The 24883-nt window shown below is 42.6% G+C and overlaps 1 protein-coding gene across 18 annotated transcripts in view; it reads left to right on the top strand.

The window, feature by feature from the left end:
• Window positions 1-24883, top strand: part of ASXL2 (ASXL transcriptional regulator 2) — a 236576-nt gene that overhangs the window by 134432 nt on the left and 77261 nt on the right. The window contains exon 1 of one of the 18 annotated variants that reach the window (XM_038393802.2): window positions 6066-6576. The exons of 16 other annotated variants lie outside the window; for them this stretch is intronic. In XM_038393802.2, coding sequence (XP_038249730.1) covers window positions 6540-6576 — 37 coding nt within the window. In that variant the 5' untranslated portion in view covers window positions 6066-6539. Of the gene's footprint in view, window positions 1-6065; window positions 6577-24883 lie in introns of those variants that run through there. One more of the 18 variants, XM_043509999.1, reaches the window with a different exon arrangement.

The following is a 24883-nucleotide window of genomic DNA, read 5'->3' as shown; positions in this document are numbered from 1 at the left end:
TCATATCCTATATTGCCTCTATATAAATCCATGGTACGCCCACATCTTGAATACTACATGCAGATGTGGTCGCCCCATTTCAAAAAAGAGATATTGGAATTGGAAAAGACTCAAAAATGATTAGGGGTCTGGAACGGCTGCCATATGAGGAGAGATGAATAAGACTGGGACTTTTCAGCTAAGAAAAGAGACGACTGAGGCGGGATATGATTCAGGTCGATAAAATCATGACCGGTGTGGAGAAAGTAAATAAGGAAGTGTTGTTTACTCCTCATAACACAAGAACTAACACCAAATAAAATTAATAGGCTGCAGGTTTAAAACAGTGTTTTTTCACACAACGCACAGTTAATCTGTGGAACTCCTTGCCCGAGGATGTTGTGAAGGCCAAGAACTAGGTAAGTTCATGGAGGATAGGTCCATCAATGGCTATTAGCCAGGATGGACAGGGATGGTGTTCCTAGCCTCTGTTTGCCAGAAGCTGGGAATGGGCGCAGGGGATGGATCACTTGGTGATTACCTGTTCTGTTCATTCCCTCTGGGGCACCTGGCATTGAGCACTGACAGAAGACAAGTATCAGAGGGGTAACCATGTTAGTCTGGATCTGTAAAAGCAGCGAAGAGTCCTGTGGCACCTTGTAGACTAACAGACGTATTGGAGCATAAGCTTTTGTGGGTGAATACCCACATCGTCAGATGCATGCATCTGAGGAAATGGGTATTCATCCACGAAAGCTTATGCTCCAATACGTCTGTTAGTCTATAAAGTGCCACAGGACTCTTTGCCACTGTCAGAAGACGGGATACTGAGCTAGATGGACCTTTTGGTCTGACCCCGTATGGCCATACTTTGTGTTAACTAACCCTAAAACATATATACAAGTAATGAACCTGAGTGAAATTTAAATAGCTCAGTAAATAACAAGTTACTATAGTTCAAATCAAAATAGCAAATTAGTCAAGGGTGAAAATGTGACCCAAAATAAGCAATCAGATTTCATTCCCATTGTGGAACTGTAGCTAAAATGATGGCCTTGAGGAGCTTAGTTAGTATCAGTGTTGGTCTGGCTTTAAGGTGTGGATGTGAAGGCATAGGGGAGCCAAACCAAACCAAGCATGCACTACAGGCTTCTTGATGTTTCTTAGGTCTTCAGTTAGAAAGTCTCTATTCTAGGCAGGAACAGCAAGGCTGATGACTCCAGCTGATATGCACTGGCTGTTATCAGATTAATTAGACTGAGACCTGGTTTACACTAAGTGTGTGGGGGGAGGGGGAATTGATCAAGTTATGCAACTTCAGCTACGTGAATAACCTCAGAGGATTCCTGCCAGTGTGCCTCACATAGTTATTAGGCAGAGCTGGAATTGCCGTATTAGAAACTCTGAAATCTGGAAACTTCATTTAACCATCTTTAGCATTGATCAAGATTGGATGTTTCTTCCTAAAGATCTGCTCTATTTCAACTTACGATTTTGTACTAAATACTAGAGTATGTAGGCCAGAGCATATAGGAATAATTAATTCCAGAGCTAATACCATGCAGCTCAAACACTGAAGGAATTGTTTATTACATGTCTTTCTAGTTATTTTTAAGCAGAGCAAACCAATATAGAAGCTAAAAATGAAATATGCTTTTCTGTGCTGCTGTACAGAGCACAGCAGCAATATGCAGTGTGTTTCTCTCTCGTGCCACCTCTGCAGGGCATTGGCAATGTGATAGCCACATTTTCTGATCTAAAGATGCCATAATTTCTATTGGCAAGAGGTATTGCGGGTGATAGATTCACTCTTGTCAGCAGTCTGAAATTGGGAAAGCTGAAATTATACTGCTCAAGAGGAAGTAAGGTCTAGCTTGCGCTTTCAATCTGGATTATATTTTTCACACCAGTTTCCTGGATATTAAATGTTTTTATTTTCATCTGTTAGTGGCATGAAAGCAGGGGAGAGTGCAATAGGAAAGATAAGAGAGAACAAGGGAAGGTTTGCTTCAAGTCTAAACTTGATACCCATATCAGCTTGGCCATTGATATGATCACATGGGTCCCTGTTTTTCATTGCACTTGGTATTAAACTTTGCCCTTGCCTTCAAGGCTTTGCACAGCTTGAACTGGGGTCTGAATCCCACTCTTGTCTTTTTGTTATGTAGCTCTGCCAATGATACCAATTTCGAGACCCCATTTGTCTTGGTTTTTCCATTCCCACCTCTGTTCCTTTACCCCCAGCTCAGTTTCAGTTGCACATGAAATTTACATCCCAGTTTCCAGTGCTGCCATGCTCTGCCTCCATGCCTCTCCTTAAGGATGCAGACAAGAATTGAACTATGAAAATTACAGAAAAAGCTTCTCCCTGTGGGCTTTCTTAGATTGCAGACTCTTTGGGGCAGCATCTGTCTACACTGTACAGAGCACATTGCCAGTGTTTAACAAATGAGACAAGAATGGTTTCAAACTAAATAAATTGATGCTTCTGTGATAAAAAGGAGGATAAACGCGAGAAGCTGACCCTGAATAGATCCCTTCCAAATACTAGTGTAATCCTTCTGCCACATGGAGTAGTCAGCGACAAGGGCTGGGTTTAATATGTAGGTGTTCTTTTTCAAAAAATACAACACAGAACTGGTTTGAGTCCCTACCCAGTAACCTGGGAAAATTACAGACCACCTTCTGGGTGCCTCTAAAAGGCAATACTTCCCCTTTTGTAAAGACAGAGTCTGAGTGTAGAAAAGAAACTTTTAAATAAAAGGAGAAAAGTATCCTGACATTAACTTGGGAAAACTCCACAAGCAGGATTCGTAAGCATAAAACGATGAGCAAAAGACCCAGAGTACATTGGGCAGTGTCTTTTGTCTCAGGTTCTTAAATCCAACAACCAAGAGTTCCCTTAATATGCCTCTCCCTTCTTCCTCCAGTGCACCCCACTCATAGTTGCAGACCCAGAGTTCATGTGCATCTGCGCAAGTTCACCTCCCACCCTGGGGTGGGGGAAGGCACCTTGTTCGCTCTGCTGTCCAGGCACTCGCTTTGGCATCAGCTGCTCACCACTCCACACCCTCTGAGATGTCTTGAGGTCCCACCACTTAACACAGCTCTCAGTGATTTCAGCTGTTAGTGGGGGTGCCTCATGGCTAGTGCAGGCTGGACAGTTTCTTTCATCCGAGACATTGTCCCAAAGCAGCTCCAATGCTTAGACCTGGTTATTGGTGATTTCAGCTCTGTTGGTCGGCAACAAAAGATTCTCAATTGGAACTTAATCAGCTCTATTATTACACAATGGAGAGGGAAAGGGTCAAATGATGTCTAGGATCCTTAGGGAGAGTCCACATGACCAGGTACAAGCATCTGTCCCCACCCTCTTTTATCTCTACTAGGCTTTGGCTCCCCTACCTCCCACTTAGCAAGCGCAGTTCTACTGCCCTGATTTACACAACAAGGATAACAACCCTTTAGTATCCCTGCAACTAATAACAGTGACATGCAATCTAACACCCACCAAAAGTGATCATTTGGGCAAAGCAGCTCCATCACGCTTCTCACCTCGGCAGAGTGGGTGTGTCCGTGCAAACAAGGTGGCTCCTGAAGTCCTCTTCCCCAGCTCTTCACTAGATGTCAGGGGAGAGCTCATTCAGATCCTGCTTACGCTAGGAATTGGAGACTTTTCATCCAAAGATTTTTGAGCCCTTTAATAATGTTAATTTAGCCTTCCAACTGGTCGATGAGGAAAGTATCTTAATTTTACCAGGAATAAAAATAAGGCACTGCAGAAAAGGTTAAATGACATACCCAGTGTTTCACAGCAACACAGAGACCAAGCTAGGAAGAGAAGCCAGATGTCCTAGCTCTCAAACCTCTGTTGTGTTCACTAGATAGCTCATAGCTGCATCAAATATCAAACAAATTTTTTGAGGAGAAAAACAGCTAGGGGACTATTTAAAAATGTCACCTTTAACCCCTATACTTTGAATTCTTTAGTTTTCTGTGGCAACCTTCGGCGATACTAAACTGTTCTACTGCATCAATGCATGCTAACCTGGACCATTTACCCTTGCTAGCAACATGAGACAGAATGGCATGCCTCTGCCCCCTAGTACTGTTTCCTTAGTCTTATCCTGTCTCTAGTATGGGGTATACCACCAAAACTTGTAGTTCGTGGAAGGTGAGGCCAGTACATCTTTTCTTTTTCTATATATAATTTCCTTGCCCAACAGTAACTTACAGTATGAACTTCCTCATGAATTTCTAAAAACACCTCTCAGACATAATGTATAGCCATAGAATTGTTGTGAAATCTTATAAAACAAAATCTCAGGTGCTATGACACTTTATATTCAGCATGAACATCAGCAGATTGACATAGTTTATCTGATCAAATACACTGAACATGCCCAGTTCTTTCACAAGATCACAATGGCTTTAGCTCTTTGATTTTAGATTTCTATGCAAAGTCAGTGTAACAAAAAGACTGCAGGTGCGTCCTGGAGCACCTCTGCTACTGAAAACATGTAAGCAACTGTAAGCAGACATGCTTGAGAGTAACCCATCTGAACAGGCACCCGCAATGTAGCAAGTCCTAAACCACCTAACTACATTGAAGACAGCTGTTGTTTGACTGGACTCCAAAGAATGCATTCTAGGGTGAGAAGTATTGCAGGGAATCTTTCAAGGCTGTTTTGTTCTTTTGTTTTGTTGTTTTTTTTAACTAAAGGTGACATCTATCTGTGAAAAGAAAAGGAGTACTTGTGGCACCTTAGAGGCTAACAAATTTATTTGAGCATAAGCTTTTGTGAGCTACAGCTCACTTCATCGGATGCTGTAGCTCACAAAAGCTTATGCTCAAATAAATTTGTTAGTCTCTAAGGTGCCACAAGACCTCCTTTTCTTTTTGCGGATACAGATTAACACGGCTGCTACTCTGAAATCTGTATGTGAGTGACCCCTTCAGCGTCAGGGGAGGTCCCAAAGAGCTGGTATAGATAGACAGTTCTGGAGAAGCGTGACAAGCCAAGTTCAGTGGTGATTCTTGTATTCTTTCCATCCACATGGTGGTTCTTTTATTGTTGCTACCATAAGAGGTGGATGGTAACAATGTGAGAAGCAGTAAAGGGAGAATAATAAAGGGAGGAAACGTGCACGTTAGTCTATAAACCAAAAACTAAAGAAATCACTAGCTAAGCGAAAATTAGCTAGGGAAAACCCCTGGTGTGGTGGTTGACTTCCTACAGCTTATCACTAAAACAGCAATGTGAGAAATAGTCACAATGAAGGGAAAATTTATTTAGTCTGAATTCAACCCTATGCATAAGGTTTGCAAAAGGCACATATACTACTTAAGTCCATGTGAGAATTTTTGCATTTCAGCATGAGCACAAGCTTCTTTCACTGAAAATTTGCCAAATGCTGTACGTCTTACTTGAAATTGGGCCCCTTTAGCTAATTTTCAAGCAAAGTTCACATTTGTGCATTGGTGTTCAATGCAAAGGTAGGCATCCAAAAAACAAGAGGAAAGAGAGAGAGGGACCTGAGTTTTATATGGCCCCAGACTTCAGTGGAAAGAAAAAAAAAAAAAACTATCTACAGTCAGATCTGTAGGCCACCCCAGAAGCCACGTCTGTCTGTGAGCAGGACAGTATGGCATTGTTTCCTTTTAGACTTCAGAGAGAGAACGGGTTTTTCTCTCTCAAGATCACAATATTCATATTTGGTCTGTTAAATACCTTTTCTCTAAGGGTGTCTCAGTGCTTTAAAAACAAATGAATTACGTCTCACATCCTGCTATATATTACAAGGCCAAAATGGACTATTATGATCATAGTCTGACTTCCTGCATTGAGCCCATAACTTGGTCTACTTTCCCTCTTAAAATTCCAATTGCTGCAATTCAGATGGAATCAAAATGCAGCCTGCAGCTGAGAAGGGACCTACAATTGTAAAATATCCAGGTAACCACTGATCATTTTTACATCTGTATATCATTTAAGAGACAGTTGAAGTTTATATTATATTCATGTCAACACAAACTGAGTCCTGTGTAATTTGAACTGGTCCGTGACTTGCAATAGCAAGCAATGTTGGTATAGCATGCAAAAACTAAGCTGCAAGGGGAGAGCACAGAACTCTAACAGGGATCAGTGAAGTGAATGCAAACTGGGTTAGAGGGTGAACAGATGAGCTGTGTTCTCTCCCCCTCCCCTTGCTTAGAGGCTTTGAGTTGAGCTCTGTGGAACTTTGCAGTGTAGTTTAATGTGACATCATTTTTGCTCATATACATATAAAACAGGAAACACATTCAGATAACATCAACAGCCACTTCCTTATATGTACAAAAATAAAGAGCTCTGACAGCAGCAAAACTGACACTGATTTTAAAATGGATAGAAACCCAGCATTTGTAGACCCACATGGGCACTACCCTGAGCCAATCAGGAGCATAGGGGAAAAAATTTAAAAACAAACCTTGTACATTTCAATTAGAATCCATGCATCTTAGCTGAGGGTGGGCGGAAGCCTGGAACATTGATTGCAAATCTTCACAACGAGAAACAATGTTGAGAGAACAGTCTTACGAAATTCCACTCCAAGGTAAGATGAAGTTACTTGATTAGGCAGCTGCTAACAAACTTTCCTTTGTAAGGAGCTAGGTGGTTGGTTTTTGGAGGGCTTGCTTGTAGTTTCTACTATTGTAGTAAGAAGTAAGACCAGCTAGATGCCTCTCTCTTTGGCCGTGAAATGGAACAGCTGCCAAGCTTTCTCCTTTTTTGGTTTAACAATAAAAATACAGCTTTTCTGGATGCAACCCAGTGTTTGTAAAAGGGCGTTGCCAAGTCACTTTGGATTATACATATTATTTCACATTATCCTGGAAGCTTGAAATTGAAATGTGTCAGTGCCAAATGCCTTTTCCACCATTTCACATACGTCTTTGTTGTTGTAGGGTTACTTGTGAGCAGTGCTTATCCTAGTATGATTGCTCAGTATTACTAGGCTGTGTGTGCATCCTGGTTTGTCATTCCAGGGTCAGTTGTGAGCACTGGATTACTGGCATAGGCTTGTTTACTTAAATTTTTTTTAAAAACAGGCTGCATTGAACTTCCCTGAAAAGAAAAAAACACACAGAACCAAGTTATGTTTCCATAGAGGTTAGGGGCAAAATTTCAGTTGGCCTTGATAGGATCAGAATCAAGCCCATAAAGTATAAAAAGAAAAAAATTACTTTTGCAAACTGAAGTTAAGGAAATAAAGGGTAATTGACTCCAGTATGAGACGACCCAAATTTCACAATGTCTCTTAACAGCTGATGCAATGGGAGGTGGTTTTATTTTGTAGTTTCTGAGATTTCTGGTGTCCTTACCTGAACCTGCCTAATCATCAGTGTGCAAATAGGGCGAGTCCTTATCATTTTGTCTAAACTGGCACTTCTTTAAGAATTTCCTCGTGATCAGATGGCCCTCTAGCTCTCTGTAGCAAACTGAAAAGTAAGTCCAGCTGATTGAATATTGGTAAAGAACTCTGGGCCAGAAAGAAGGAGGGGAAATTTTATTCCTTAAGCACATATTGTGTGGCAAGAAGAACTGCATAATCTGGGAGATGTATACTGGAGGTCACATACAACCACCAGTAAAACATCACTGGCTTTTCTAAAAAAGTATATTTTTCTAACACAAAAGATATTCCCTAATAGATAAAGATGAATTGATCACAGACAGGAAATTGGTGGTTACATAGGGACCAAGGAGAATCACAACCAGTAATATATTGGCATATTTCCCAAAGCTGAGGAAAATTATGGTTGAAATTGACGAGGAGGAAAAATATAAACCGTAATTGAGTGTTGTTTAAAAAGAGTTCAAGGAGAACAAGTAGGAGTTTTTTATATACGTTAGGAACAAAAGTCTAATTGGTATAGGCCCGTTACTAGCTGGGGATGGTGAAATTGTTCATGTAGAAAAGGCAGAGGTGAGGTGTTCAGTAAATATTTCTGTTCTGTATTTGAAAGACGCAGGATACGATATTCTTATCACATGAGGATGATGAAATACTTCAGTCCACTCACAACTCAGAAGAATGTCAGCACTACTAGGGATAAGCCCAGATAATTTGCACCCAGGGTTCTAAAACTGGTGGTTGAGGAGATCTCCGTCTCACTGATGATCATTTTTAATAAATATTGAATCCTGGGAAGATTCCGGAAGACTGGAAGAGTGATAGTGTTCTGCCAGTATTCGCAAACAGGGTGACCCTGTAATTTTTGAGTGGTTAACCTGACATCAGTCCCATGCAAATTAATAGAAAAGCTGATATGGGATGCAAACAATAAAAAAAAAAAGAATATAATTGTCAGTCAACATGGCTTTATGGAAAGTAGGTCCTGCCTAGGAAGCCTGATTTCATATTTTGATATGATAAATTTAATTGATAAAGATAACTGCAGATGTAATATATTTAGACTTTTGTAAGGCATCTGACTTAGTATTTCTAGTGGGGTTCTGTAGGGATCAGTACTGGATCCAATGCTATTCAGTATTTTTATTAATGATCTGGGATAAATATAAAATCATGGTTTAATAAAATTTGCAGATTACAGAAAGTTGTGGAGTAGTAAACGAAGAGGGCAGGGCAGTTATACAGAGTGTTCTGGATCACCTGGTAAGATAGATCCATTCAAACAAAACGCATTTAATACACCAAATTCAAAGATATTCACCTAGGAACAAAAAAAGCAGATCATGAACACAGAATGGGGGACTGTATCCTGAAAAGCAATGATTCTGAAAAGGATTTAGTGGTCACAGTAGACAAGCAGCTGAACATGAGTTGCCAAGGTGATGTTGTGGCAGAAAGGGCTAATGCAATCCATGTACGAGTAAGGAAGTGGTGAGTTGGAGTGAGAGGTTTTACCTCTGTATTCAGTACTGATGAGACCAGTACTGAGTAATAAATCAGTTTCCGGTGTCCACAATTGAAAGAGGATGTTGAAATATTGGAGAAGAGTCAGAAAAGAAACACAAAAATAATTTGATGGCTGGAAAAATGCCTTACAGTGGAAGACTTAAGTTGCTTAATTTGTTTAGTGTATCAGAAAGATCATCAAGAGGAGACTTCACCATGGTACCTTGCCAGGGAGAAAATACCTGGCACCAAAGCTTTTTAATCTTGTGGAGAAAGGCATAACAAGAATCACTGGCTGGAAGTTAAAACCAGACAAATTCAGATTAGAAATAAGGCACAAATTTTTAATAATGAAGGTTGATTTAACTATTGGAACAAACTACTAAGGGAAAGGATGGATTCTCTATGTGGTTGTTTTTGCTGATACAGACTAACACGGCTACCACTCTGAAATCTATCTCTTGGTAGCTCTTGGTAGCTAGCTGGGGGGAAAAATAGCTGTGGCTAAAACTTCACAGTTCATAGCAGTTTATCACGCTGCCATGGCCTTTGTTTCACTCCCTCTTTGAGTTATGTGGCAGTGTGTGAATTCTTCTCGTATAGGACACTGACTGTATTTTCCCACATCTGTAACAATTTAAAGTAGGGGTTTCAAATCCCTTTCCCCCCGCAGCCTGTAAAGACTACATGTCCCAGCATGCTATTTAGATCAATATGAAGAATTGCATACTGGGACCTGTCATTTCTATGGACCACACCTTTGTATTAAAGATGAAAGATTGCTAGGCCAACATTTTTACTTCAGAAGATTCAGCTAGGTATTTAGGTGGCTAAATAAAGGTTTAGGAGCCTCACTTTAGACACCCATTTTTAAAAAATCATGGCACAGAAGTCTGTTGCTTGCAAATTAAGTGCAATCCTCTGAGTCTGTCAAGATACCAATGGGGCATTACACTGGGCAAGATTTGGATTAGTGTTTAAAAAAAATTAAAAATTAGGTCCAGAGTGGTTCCGTAAGCTTTCCTCCTGGTGACACCAGAATGTCATAGTTTTAAAACAGATTCCTCAGTTCTGAGCAGTTAAACACTGCTTTTAATATAGGTCCACAATATAAAAAGAACAGGGCATATACTCTTATCTGTTTCAGAGTAGCAGCCGTGTTAGTCTGTATTCGCAAAAAGAAAAGGAGTACTTGTGGCACCTTAGAGATTAACAAATTTATTAGAGCATAAGCTTTCGTGAGCTACAGCTCACTTCATCGGATGCGATGAAGTGAGCTGTAGCTCACGAAAGCTTATGCTCTAATTTGTTAGTCTCTAAGGTGCCACAAGTACTCCTTTTCTTTTTACTCTTATCTGTATAAAACAAGGGGAAATTCAGATATAAAGACTTGTAAATTATGGGCCCCAAATTCCTTGTCCAGAGGCCCTTGAATCTCTGCATATAATTGTGTTGTTGCACATGCAGCAAAATGTAATTTGTTCTCAGAAGAACAATGGGACCACTTCCCATTATTGTGTCTCCATGTAAAAGAGGCCCAACAGAGGGCGATTCCCTTCCCTCTAGGAAGAAGGGCTGCCACTGTCAAGGCTGGATCGTGGGCAGCCAGACCTAGTGTCCACAGTCAGGATTTGAGATCAGCTGGATCAGGGTACCAGGGGGTCAGAACCAGGAGACAAACCAGACATCAGAACCACATCTCAGAGGTCAGTAGCCAAGCCAGGTCAGGATGCCAGGAAGTCAAGCTGGGGGAGCAGGAGGCAGAGGAACAAGGTACACAGTCCAGAGGAAGGTGGATCCCAGTTGTTTGGACAGCTTCCTGTTCCTATTGCTGGCAGAAGTAGGATCAGGGGGCCATTTGGCTGCTGAGTGGAGGGTTGAAGCATAGCTGCTCCTGTGGAACCAGGTTTGATGTGTGTGGGTCATGACATCACCCTTGCCCCTACAGGCACCCTTTGGGTTGCATGGTTCCAGGTTTTTTAGGGTGGCTCCTATGGAAGATCTGAACCAACATGGGGGCATGAACATTCTCCACTGGCTTCCAAGTGCATTCCTCTGGGCCACAGTTTACCTTGCTTGATCTTGGAATTGATGTATTCCTCCTCACCTTGTACTTGCACTGGTGGGGGCAGTGACTGGGCTTTGTGGGGATATGTGTTCTCAGTGTAGAGTTTAGGAGTGAGACAAAGAATATAGGGTGGACTCTAAGGGATTGAGAAAGCTGGAGCTCAAAGGTGACTGGTTTGATTTGTTGCTGAATCCGATGCGGGCAAGTGAAGGCCTCAGTTTGTTTTGAAAAAATTTGAGATGAACCTTCGGGAAAAATTTGCAAAGCCTAGAAAACGTTGGAGGTTGTGCACTTTGTGGGAGGCTGCCCAGTCACGGACAGCCTGGACCGTGAGTAGGTCCATATTGATTCCTTCCAGGGACAGGATGAAACCAGGAACTCAGTCGAGGTCTGATTGAAAGCACAGCTTTTTAATTTAGCATAGAGACTGTGTTGCTGCAGTCTTTCCAGGACTGTGAAGATCTGAGTGGTGTGTTGGTACAGATTGTCTGAGAAGATCAATATATCATTTAAGTATACCTCTACAAACTGGTCCAGTAGGTCTCATAGCACATCATTAATGAAATGCTGGAATGTTCCTGAGGCATTAGTCAATCCAAATGATATGACTAAATATTCAGAGTGGTCAAAGTGGGTTTGAAAGGCAGTCTTCCACTCATCCCCCTCTTGGATATGGACAAGATTGTAAACTCCCCAGACATCCAGTTTTGTGAATATGCAGGCAGCCCCAGCAACTCAGGGATTGGGGTAGTGGGTAGCTGTTCTGGATTGTTACCTGGTTTAGGGCTTGGTAATTGATGCAGAGACAGAGGCTGCCATCTTTCTTTTTTACAAAAAGGCCTGGGGCACCATCTGGTGAGTTTGACCTGTGGATGAATAAGTTCTTTGGAAGTATTCTCACAATGCTGCCAATTCAGGCTCTGACATTGTGTAGATCCACCCAAAATGCATCTTCACCCCAGGCTGGAGTTCTATGGGGTAGTCATAGTCCCGATGTGGGGTGGAGGGAAGGCTTTCTGCATTCTTCTTTTTTAAAATCACAGTACTTGGGTGGGAGGAGAGTTCCATAGTTCCATCGGTAGGGGTTTCGATGCAGGCGACTAAACCTAGTTGGACCTTTTGGGGCATAGGTCCAAAACTCACTGGTTTCTAGCCATGCTGTCAACAGAATTCTGACAGGAAAGTGACTTTCCATTCTCGCCACTGAATGAGGGGGGTCATGAAGGATTAGCCAGGAGATGCCAAGGATCAGGGGAAATGTGGGAGATGGATCACACAAAATGGAATTCTCACTGTGTCCCTGAATAACAGTCTCCAGGGAGACAGTCTCCTCCACTTGAAGATAGTGGGAAGCCATCAATAGTTTCAATCATGTCTGGTATGGTCTTGTGTCACGGGAGTCTGAAGGGCCTGAATTGTAGCTATATCCATAAAATCTGCTGCTTCCAAATCGATGGAGGGCATGTTAGAGAGGTATCTCCAGGATGTACAGCTGGTTAGACACCTGCAATTGGGAAGCCCCTGGCTAGGGCTCAAGCTTCGTCTCAGTGAGGACTACAGTACAGGGACTCTCAAGAACCTGGCCAGTTCCCCCCCACCATGTTTGAACTGGCTTGTTTCCCCATGCTCCTCAGCATTCATACTGGACAGGTCAAGATGGCATAGCCAGGTTCACCACAATAGAAGCACAGGGTCTTTTTCTTCAGGGGTGTACCACTGATGAGTCATAGATTCATAGATACTAAGGTCAGAAGGGACCATTCTGATCATCTAGTCCGACCTCCTGCACAGCGCAGGCCACAGAATCTCACCCACCCACTCCTATGAAAAACCTCACCCATGTCTGAGCTATTGAAGTCCTTAAATCATGGTTCAAAGACTTCAAGGAGCAGAGAAGCCTCCCTCAAGTCAACCATGCCCCATGCTACAGAGGAAGGCGAAAAACCTCCAGGGCCTCTCCAATCTGCCCTGGAGGAAAATTCCTTCCCGACCTCAAATATGGCAATCAGCTAAACCCTGAGCATATGGGCAAGATTCACCAGCCAGATACCCAGGAAAGAATTTTCTATAGTAACTCAGATCCCATCCATCTAATATCCCATCTCAGGGGATTTGGCCTATTTACCCTGAATATTTAAAGATCAATTACTTACCAAAATCCCATTATCTCATCATACCATCTCCTCCATAAACTTATCGAGTAGAATCTTAAAACCAGATAGATCTTTTGCCCCCACTGCTTCCCTTGGAAGGCTATTCCAAAACTTCACTCCTCTGATGGTTAAAAACCTTCGTCTGATTTCAAGTCTAAACTTCCTGGTGGCCAGTTTATACCCATTTGTTCTTGTGTCCACATTGGTGCTGAGGTTAAATAATTCCTCTCCCTCTCCTGAGTCAGATTGGCTTGGGTGGGTTCGGTGGGTAATACAGAAGGTGAGGTCACACTACGTGGGTAGAGGGAATGCAGGGGACCTCTTTTTTCCTCTCTTCATTCTTGCAGCTGATAGTCTATGCAGATGACAAGGTCCACAAGGCTCGTTAGGCACATTAACATCTCTGTGTGGGCCACTCCATCTTTGATCTCTTCCTGCAAGCCCCACCCAGAACTGGTACAACTGCACCGCTTCATTCCACTCAGTATCTGCTGTGAGGCAGCAGAAGCATGCTGCATATGAGGCAACAGTGCCTGGCCCCTGCCGGATTCTCCTCAGGGCAGTCTCACCTTTTTGAGCTCAGTGAGGGACATTGAAGATGGCTGATATAGACAGGAGAAAGGCATCCCAGCTCAGCAGCACTGAGTTGTGACCTTCCAGCAGGGGGAAGTCCAGTCTAACCCACTTCCTGTCTGTAGACTGATTATCAAGGCCACCTTGGACTGGTCAGAGGCATAGATTCTGGGACGCATCAGGAACAGAAGCCAGCATTGTTTCACAAAGCCCCAGAATCACTGGTAGTTCCCATCAAACCTGATGGGTATCGCAGGCGGTGCTCGTAGCATGGTGTTCTTGGCACTCAGCTGCCTCAGTTGATCTTGTAGCTGATGGTTTTCCCCGATCAGCTGTGCAAATTGGGCCTGCAGGGCTTGATTATCCACCTAGAGGCGGAGGGCCCAGTTGGGCAAGTCCACTGCTTTTGGTGGAGGTGGCAGTGCAGCTGGGCCCTCCTTCCCATATCGGGCTCAGTCTTGTAAAGTTACTGTCCAAACAAGCTGTCACGGCCAGGTCATGGGCAGCCAGATCTAGTTGTCAGAGCCAGAATCCACAGTCAGGAGTCGAGAGTCAGCTGGGTCAGGATACCAGGAGATTGGAAGCAGGAGACAAACTGGTGATAAGTCAGAGGTTGGGAGTCAAGCGGGGGCAGGAGGAGAGAGCAGTGGCAGCAGCACAGCCTAGGGGAGGGTGGATCCCAGTTGTTCAGACAGCTTCCTATTCCTGTTGCTTGCTTAAGTAGGGCCAGCAGGCCAATCATCTTCTCTGGGACTCTGCCAATGGGACATCGGGGTGGAGGCTCAAACTGGGTCTTGAGTCAGAGGTTGTCAGTAGGCCGTGAAGTGGAGGGTTGAAACGTGGTTGCTCCTTTAAACCCTGTGGATCTGGGTTGAACGCCTGTGGGTCATGACAGCCATCATCTGTCCACTTGGCTTCATGTCCACAGGCAGTATCTGTTAAAATGTCACATGCTAAATGGATTACAAACAGGCGGAGTGGATAAGTCTCAAAATGTGAGTGTAAATGGAGGTGGTGTTTCTAGTGTGATTCTGCGGAGATTGATTCTTGGCCCTATGCTATTTAAAATATTTGAGTGACCTGGAAGAAAACATAAAATCATCACTGAAAGTTTGTAGACAGCACAAAAATTGGGGGAGTGGGAAATAATGAAGAGGACAGGTCACTGATACAGAGTGATTTGGATCTCTCGATAAACTGGGCGCAAGCAAACGATATGCATTTTAATACAGCCAGATGTATACTTATGCATCTAGAAATAAAAAAATAAAGGGTATAATAAGTAGAGCTGGACTCTATCCTGGGAGGCAGTGACTGAGAAAGATTTGGGGGTCGGGATGGATTATCAACTGAACATGAACTCCCACTGTGCCATTGTGACCAAAGGGCTAATGCAACCTTGGATGCAGGAACAGGTTAATCTTGAGGAGGAGTAAAGAGATTATTTTACCACAGTATTTGTCATTGGTGTTACTGCTGCTGGAAGCCTGTGTCTAGTTCTGGTGGGCACAATTCAAGAAGGATGTTGATAAATTGGACAGGAGTCAAAGAGCCATCAGAATTATTCGAGGATAAGAAAACATGCCTTATAATGAGAGACTCAAGAAGCTCAATTTATTTAGTTTAACAAAGAGATGGTTGAGGGGTAACTTGAGTACGGTTTATAAGTATCTACATGAGGAACAAATGTTTGATAATGGGCTCTTAAGTCTAGCAGAGAAAGATAACAAGATCCAGTGTCTGGAAGTTGAAGCTAGATAAATTCAGACTAGAAATAAGGCATACATTTTGAACAGTGGATAATTAACCATTGGAACAATTTAGCAAGGGTTGTGGTGGATTCTCCATCACTGGCAATTTTTAAATCAAGATTGGATGCTTTTTTTTTTTTTTTAACTAATATATGCTGTAGTTCAAAAGGAATTATTTTGGGAAAGCTTTGTGACCTGTGTTATATAGGCGGTCCAATTAGATTATCACAGTGTTCCCTTCTGGCCTTGGAATCTATGAATCTATCATAGGGCTGCCAGGCCAGCTGGCCCTGTTTAGGAAGGTGTTTTGTTTTTAAAGGAATTTGTATCCATTGGATTGGAAACACTCAACGGGGACAGCAGGTAAGTGCATAAAGAGGTTTTTGTCAAATGTGCTCAGGAGACCTAACTAGCTCTGTAGTAGTTGAAGGGTTTCTGGGTATGCATAATATTGACAGGATGATTTAAACCACCTGTTTAATGTCACATTAATCTGTTACAGATCCCTGAGTAGCTGATTAAAAGCCCATTTCCGGGATGTGTGATTTGCAAATATTAATGTACCTGGTTTCTTTTCTTTCTCTCTCTCTCTCTCGTACTTTTCTTTAAAGTATCTGGAACTAGCAAACTTCTACACTCTGACAGGTTTCAGAGTAGCAGCCGTGTTAGTCTGTATTCGCAAAAAGAAAAGGAGTACTTGTGGCACCTTAGAGACTAACAAATTTATTTGAGCATAAGCTTTCGTGAGCTACAGCTCACTTCATCAGATGCATCTGATGAAGTGAGCTGTAGCTCACGAAAGCTTATGCTCAAATAAATTTGTTAGCCTCTAAGGTGCCACAAGTACTCCTTTTCTTTCTACATTCTACGCAAAGCCCGTTTGAAATTACCAGAAAGACAAGTAAATAAAAACTGATCCATATCAAACCCCTTGTATATCAAAACCCATGATACTTGGGACATCTCAAAACCCCATTTTTCTCTTCTCACAGACAGCCAAGGTCTGTGGCTGCTTATATCTCTCACATTTGCATGGGAGGCAAGTACAGGCAACATACTGAGGAAGGTGGGGAATTCTAAAGTATCAGTAACAAAAACATCAAGCATCACTCCTGATGTGTATGTGTCCTAGTGGTTGGGATGTGCTATCTTAGGTGACCCTAAAACTTTCTGTGAGCAAGGGATTCCAAGGCAATTTATGATCCCCTAATAAACATCTCCACCAAATGGAAGGAGACCATAAGGGATATGCCCATAAACCAACTGACAGGAAGCTGCATAAGGGATTTCAGAACTGTTAAACTCCAGCACAGTGAACATTTTTCAAAAAGAATCTTTTCCCCAGTCCCCATTAAACCTCCAGGAAGACACCGTTGGTAATGTACTTAAAGAAACCATCATTTCAGAAGATACCAAAAGCAGGTGGTGATGGGGCTCTCTACCCAGTCTCCCCGGAGGACTCTGCTAATTGCATGCAGCTGGCTAGGAGCAGCGCTTAGTACTTAGAGAACTGTTTGCTGCTTTGTGCCCTGTGTCTTCCTGTTCTGGAATATCCACCTGCACTGCTGACATGATGAACTGAGGAAACTCAAGTCAAAGAGCTGAAGTTTTAAACCAAAGAGGAATTGAAACCTCCAGTGTATGATTGCAGCTGTTTAGGCTAATCTGAGAAGCAGCAAGAATAGCTTTGTGTCACCCTTTCTATAGTACCATTCTCATAAGAATGGCCATACTGGGTCAGACCAACAATCCATCTGGCCTGGTATCCTGTCACAGAATCATAGAATATCAGGATTGGAAGGGACTTCAGTAGGTCATCTAGTCCAACCCCCTGCTCAAAGCAGGACCAATCCCCAACTAAATCATCCCAGACAGGGCTTTGTTAAGCCTGACCTTAAAAACCTCAAAGGAAGGAGATTCCACCACCTCTCTAGGTAACCCATTCCAGTGCTTCACCACCCTCCTAGTGAAAAAGTTTTTCCTAATATCCAACCTAAACCTCCCCCACTGTAACTTGAGACCATTGGTCCTTGTTCTGTCATCTGCTACCGCTGAGAACAGTAGATCCATGCTATTTGGAAACCCCTTTCAGGTAGTTGAAAGCAGCTATCAAATCCCGCCTCATTCTTCTCTTCTGCAGACTAAACAATCCCAGTTGCCTCAGCTTCTCCTCAGAAGTCATGTGCTCCAGTCCCCTAATCATTTTTGTTGCCCTCCACTGGACGCTTTCCAATTTTTCCACATCTTTCTTGTGGTGTGGGGCCCAAAACTGGACACAGTACTCCAGATGAGGCCTCACCAATGTCGAATAGAGGGGAACGGTCACGTCCCTCGATCTGTTGGCAATGCCCCTACTTGTAGAGCCCAAAATGCCATTAGCCTTCTTGGCAACAAGGGCACACTGTTGACTCATATCCAGCTTCTTGTCCACTGTAACCCTAGGTCCTTTTCTGCAGAACTGCTGCCTAGCCATTCGGTCCCTAGTCTGTAGCGGTGCATGGGATTTTTTCCATGCTAAGTGCAGGACTCTGCACTTGTCCTTGTTGAACCTCATCAGATTTCTTTTGGACCAATCCTCTAATTTGTCTAGGTCCTTCTGTATCCTATCCCTACCCTCCAGCGTATCTACTACTCCTCCCAGTTTAGTGTCATCTGCAAACTTACTGAGGGTACAGTCCATGGCCATCCTCCAGATCATTAATGAAGATACTGAACAAAACCAGCCCCACGACTGACCCTTGGGGCACGCCACTTGATACCGGCTGCCAACTAGACATGGAGCCATTGATCACTACCCGTTGAGCCTGACAATCTAGCCAGCTTTCTATCCACCTTATAGTCCATTCATCCAGCCCATACTTATTTAACTTGCTGGCAAGAATACTGTGGGAAAGCTTTGCTAGAGTCAAGGAATAACAAGTCCACTGCTTTCCCCTCATCCACAGAGCCAGTTATCTCATCATAGAAGGCAATTAGATTAGTCAGGCATGACTTGCCCTTGGTCAATCCATGCTGACTGTCCCTGATCACTTTCCTCTCCTCTAAGTGCTTCAGAATTGATTCCTTGAGGACTTGCTCCATGATTTTTCCAGGGACTGAGGTGAGGCTGACTCGCCTGTAGTTCCCTGGATCCTCTTCCTTCCCTTTTTTTAAAGATGGGCACTACATTAGCCTTTTTCCAGTCATCCGGGACCTCCGCCAATCGCCATGAGTTTACAAAGATAATGGCCAATGGCTCTGCAATCACATCCACCAACTCCTTTAGCACTCTCAGATGCAGCGCATCCGGCCCCATGGACTTGTGCTTGCCCAGCTTTTCTAAATAGTTCCGAACCACTTCTTTCTCCACAGAGGGCTGGTCACCTCCTCCCCATGCTGTGATGCCCAGTGTAGTAGTCTGGGAGCTGACCTTGTTCGTGAAGACAGAGGCAAAAAAAGCATTGAGTGCATTAGCTTTTTCCGCATTCTCTGTCACTAGGTTGCCTACCTCATTCAGTAAGGGGCCCACAGTTTCCTTGGCTTTCTTCTTGTTGCTAACATACCTGTAGAAATCCTTCTTGTTACGCTCAACATCTCTTGCTAGCTGCAACTCCAAGTGTGATTTGGCCTTCCTGATTTCACTCCTGCATGCCTGAGCAATATTTTTATACTCTTCCCTGGTCATTTGTCCGATCTTCCACTTCTTGTAAGCTTCTTTTTTGTGTTTAAGATCAGCAAGGATTTCACTGTTAAGCCAAGCTGGTCACCTGCCGTATTTACTATTCTTTGTACACATTGGGAAGGTTTGTTCCGGTAACCTCAATAAGGATTCTTTAAAATATAGCCAGCTCTTTTGGACTCCTTTCCCTCTTATGTTATTCTCCCAGGGGATCCTGCCCCTCAGTTACTTGAGGGAGTCAAAGTCTGCTTTTCTGAAGTCCAGGGTCTGTATTCTGGTCTCCTTTATTGCTTGTGTCGGGATCCTGAACTTGACCATCTCATGGTAACTGCCTCCCAGGTAGTTCCACTTTTGCTTCCCCTACTAATTCTTCCCGGGTTGTGAGCAGCGGATCAAGAAGAGCTCTGCCCCTAGTTGGTTCCTCTAGCACTTGCACCAGGAAATTGTCCCCTACACTTTCCAAAAACTTCTTGGATTGTCTGTGGACTGCGTATTGTTCTCCCAGCAGATATCAGGGTGATAGAAGTCTCCCATAAGAACCAGGGCCTGCGATCTAGTAACTTCTGTTAGTTGTCGGAAGAAAGCCTCATCCACCTTATCCCCCTTTTCTGCTGGTCTATAGCAGACTCCCACCGCTGTCTTCTGACAGTGGCCAATGGCAGATGTTTTTTGAGGAACAGGGCAATTATTGAGTGATCCATATCCTGTTGTCCAGTCCCAGCTTCTGACAGTCAGAAGCTTAAGGACACCTGGAGCTTGAGGTTTTGCGTCCCTGACTATCTTGGCTACTAGCCATTGATGGATCCACCCTCCATGAACATGTCTAATAAAATATCCAGTTGTGCTTTTTGCCCTAGGAATGTGTTCCACTGTGCGCTGTGTGAAGAAGTATTTCTTTGTTTGTAAACCTGCTGCCTATTCATTTAATTGAGTGACCCCTGTTTATTCTAACTTTATGCCGCAGATTCTGCAGGGTTCCTTTGCACTAGAGATTTAAGGCTTGCCCATTGCATGGGCATCGTCTTACCAGCAGGACGGAGCAGTTGCTTGTATGTTAGAATCATGGAATATCAGGGTTAGAAGGGACCTCAGGAGGTCATCTAGTCCATCCCTCTGCTCAAAGCAGGACCAATCCCCAATTTTTGCCCCAGATCCCTAAATGGACCCCTCAAAGATTGAACTCACAACCCTGGGTTTAGCAAGCCAATGCTTAACCCACTGAGCTATCCCTCCTCCCAAACGAGGAGTAATGGTCTCAAATTGCAGTGGAGGGAGGTTTAGGTTGGATATTAGGAAAAACTTTCACTAGGAAGGTGGTGAAACACTGGAATGCGTTACCTAGGGAGGTGGTGGAATTTCCTTCCTTAGAAGTTTTTAAGGTCAGGCTTGACAAAGCTCTTTCGGGAATGATTTAGTTGGGGATTGGTCCTGCTTTGAGCAGGGGGTTGGAATAGATGACCTCCTGAGGTCCCTTCCAACCCTGATATTCTATGATTCTATGTTTGCTGTTTCTCACTAATACACTCTGATTCCATCTCTTGTCCTACACAATTACTTTCCTGCCCGGCCTGGTGGTCATGCGCTGCACTCCTATTTGAGCAGAGAGATGCCCCAGTAGCATGTGGTACTTGCAAAACTTGAATCCCACCATGGGATCCTCTGTGCTGCCAGATAAATTTGAATTGTACATGCACAATACCTGACTGCAAGCAGCATTCCGTTTGAGAAGAGGTCAGGGTATGCAGTAACAAGCAATTGATGGCATCTCACTAGTAAACTAAAGAGTGAACTTAGACTGACCTTGACATTATCAGACTCTGCTTCTTTCTGTCACTAGCAAAAAAGGTAATAACCATGTTCTCAAATGAAAAAGATAAATGATTCCAAACAAAATACATTATGGAGATGTGTGGGCCATATAAATCGGTGGGGCTGGAGACCAATTAGACTAAACCACATGCTTGTGGGCAGGGGAGTGAGATGAGGTAGTATTCTGTTCAGTTCACTCTTTCCTAGCACTGTCTACTCTCATGCAATAGAACTTGTGTTTGTGTGAAAATCAAACAGAAAAAAGAGTCTAATGGATAGAAAGTTTATAACCTGTGTTTTTTAGGGCTAGCATCTGTTTAACTCTTTGAGAGCCACGAACTTGCCAATCCTCCCACTACAAGCTAGAGAGATTCCTGATTATGGTGACTTGGACAATCAGATGCATTTGTTTGAAGGGGCGTCCTTCTCTCATGAACAGAGAGCAACAATACCCGAAGTCCAAAGGTGCAAACAATTCAATGTTTATTGGGGTGACCTTCCAGCAAGCTTAAATCCAAGTTCCTTTTTCCTTATTTTCGAATCCCAACTTACTTCCTGTTTGCCCCTAATTTATATAGTAATATTCTTAGCTATACCTTAATCATTTTACTGAAAGTTACCTAACCAGTCCTAACATATTGTAACATGATTAGCTAACCAATTATATCCCACCACCTTAATTAGTTTATACCCAGCAAAATTAATTATACAGCAGACAAAAACAATCACAGAACCAGACAGAGAACATGCAAATAAACAACAACAAATTGGAAACTATAATGATAAAACAATACAGAAATGAGGATTTTACAACTACATCTATAAAAATATAAGGGTTTCCCAGCTCTGTCTATTGATAAGTGAGTTCTTTCCGAACAGAAAACTATCAAACTAAACTTCCTTTTACATCCTCTAGGCTCTTCTCTTTCTCTGGAGGTGATAGATCGGATCACCTTCCTGACAGCCCCAGGTTGCCTTATTTCAGTGTGACTAGTCTGGAATGTGAGGATGTGACCGGTCGCTTCCCAGCTTATGGCTGCCTCTGCTGCTTAGCCAAAGGTCTTAGCTTAAGAACAGGGCCTCAGACTGTCACAGTAAGAGAAGGCCCTTACACAAGCAGACAGTAATTTTGATTCTCTTTTATACCTCTGTAACTAGTTAAGTGATAAGAATACACCTAAATTCTTAAAGTATAGGCCTTTACAGACAGACCTGAATATCTGTATCCTAACATTGTTTATTTGGTTACGCTATATTTATATTAAGTGGAAAGCAAACTGTCACTGTTTTATTATTATGCTTTAGTAGCACTGATATCTCCACACAATTGGTATGTGATGTCCTCGTGTCTGACGGGTCATTACCGTGTTATGACATGTACATGTTGAATTGGCACTGAATTTAGATTAATTCCCTGTTTTGGCAACTATTTATAGTGGGCAGCTACAAAGTCAGCCCGCTCAGTGAGTTTGGTTCCACATTTCAGGCACTGTGTCAATTAGCTGCTAAGACATAAGGACATGAGTAATCTTCCCAGGGCCCAAGATATCATGCAGCATCTCTCCAGTGAGTGGCTGAGATAACTTGTGTCACCACTGTATTAGGGCTACATATGGGCCCTTTCTTTAGATGTTTACAATCCATTCTGTGAAATCAGTAGGGTAACATTGCATTAGTAGTTAGAACAGGGGACTAGAACTCGGGTGCTCTTGCATTCTAGTCTTGGTTCTGCTACTGACTTGAACTATGACCTTGAATAAGTCATGTAAGCCCAAACTTTCACATTTGTTTGCAGATTTTGGGTGTCTCACCTTTTGGGGGATGATGTGAAGAGGTGCTGAGCTCACATAACTCATTTGAAGTTAGTGGAGATGGGGATATTCAGCTTTTCTGAAAACCATCCCCAATATGTCTCAGATGGTGGACCAAAAATCAGTGATTACGTTTAGAAAACTTAAGCTTTAGTTTCTTAATGCCTCAGTTTACTCATCTTAAAATTGGATTAATTTAGAGACAAGCACTTCTCACAGGAATGTTCTGAGCTGGCCTACGTCTTTTTAAAGCACATTTAGCACTCTCAAATGATCCTGTAGCTGAGTGCCAAAGTATTAAGATATATATGCTTGATAACACTGTTTCTATTTGTCTTGGTACAGTTCTAGTTTTGATGAGGTTGTTCCACAGTTTGCAGGGCATTCAAAGCATCTCAAAATATTCTTGAAACCAACACATTATCACGACATCATGTCATGAGAATATTATGTTGTGATTATGCAATATCTCCCTGTCATGCTGGCAATGTTGCACATCACTGATCTAATAATTTGCATGAAGGAGAAAATTTTAAAAAGTGCAGCCTAAAGCTTCTTGCTTTTAACACCACATATTTTCTCAACTGTTACTTGTTTTATCCAATGTTGAAAGAACAGCTCAAGCGTGACTGAAGTACTGGGTGCAGATATCAGCTGTGTGAGAAGTTAAACAATTATTCCAAACCTAACCACATGAAAGGCACTTGGGACAGTGGGAACTCAAGCAATTTCACCTAAAACCTGGAATCCTCATTGGATTTTAGTATTTTACTAAATAAAATTAAACAGCTTCAGCAGTAACTTAGTGGAGCAGAAAATTGTGTTTTTTCCATCTCATTTTGACTCCAGTCAGACCTTCCCAAGTCCCTTTGACCTCTCTCCTGGGAATGAGCAGTGTTGATGAAAGCCTAGAAAATTGCCCTTGGAACCAGAGCTTGTTCAGCCAAATGCTTGAAACAGGCTCTTGTTTCAATTATTAGCTGTGGGAAATCAGGATTTTATTCCTTTCTAACTTTGTATCTGTGCTAATTATGTAAGACATCAAGTTGTTAGCTAGCTTTAAGGTGGCCAGTTGACACAAGGAGGAGGCATGGATTCTATCTATCTTAGGTATTTATATGGCCCTCCAATTAATACTTCCCCGATGGATTGCATTTTCTAACGGACAACCTATCCTAAAATCTCAATTACTGAGGGATATTCTTCACTTATTGATATTTCTCTTTATTAATATAACTCTGTAAAAAAATTTTGTGAGTGATGTACCTGAATACTTGGATGGTAATATCTAAACTGTATTTAATTTATTCACCTAAATGTGGGTTCTTGCATATTATGTACTATAAAACCTATGTATTTTATGACTTTTAAATCAAACTTTATATTTGTGGATAATCTAAGCACTATACCCAGATGTACAGACACACTTTCCTTAACCTGTGTATTATATAATTTTAACATTAGCTTTAATATTTTTTTTAAATCTGGAGTATCTCATGATATTTAGTGTATTTAGCCTTACTACACCCCTGTAAGGTAGGGAAGTGCTATTTCCTTGTACAGATGGAAAACTGAGTCAGAGGGTATATCTACTCTGAAAGAAATAAAACCACCCCCACCCAAAAATTAAAAAAACAAACAAAAAAAAAAAAACCAGCAGCAGCGAATCTCATAGCCCAGGTCAACTGACTCAGGCTTGCACTACAGGACTAAAACTAGTAGTGCAGGCGTTCCTGCTTAGGCTCTGAAATCCGGTGAGGGGGGAAGAGTCTCAGAGCTCAAACTCCAGTAGAAACATCTTCACGCTGCTAGTTTTAGCCCCTAGAGCAAGCCCGAGACAGTAGACCTGGGTTCTGAGACTTGCTGCCATGGTTTGCCCAAAGTCACTTAGGTCATTTGCCCAAGTGTGCTGTAATAGAGCAGGCTTTGAACCGGTGTCTTCTGGGTCATAAACTAGCACCTTAATCACTGGACTGTTGTTCCTCTAACATAATCCAGTTCAATCTGTGTAATTAAATAAGGCCATCTGAAGTCTTCAGAGTTCTTAATTTCAGTATGTGGCTGCTCTCCCTGTGTAGATGCAGACTTCAGATCCCAATATATAATTTTGCCTAATTGTTTGGCTCAAGCAGGTTGCAGTACTTAGTGGTGGATGAGAGCAGCTACAGAATACGCCA

The sequence above is a fragment of the Dermochelys coriacea genome, chromosome 3 (genome assembly GCF_009764565.3).
Source record: "Dermochelys coriacea isolate rDerCor1 chromosome 3, rDerCor1.pri.v4, whole genome shotgun sequence".
In the NCBI taxonomy this organism is placed as follows: domain Eukaryota; kingdom Metazoa; phylum Chordata; order Testudines; family Dermochelyidae; genus Dermochelys; species Dermochelys coriacea.
This window is presented reverse-complemented; position numbering and strand designations above follow the sequence as displayed.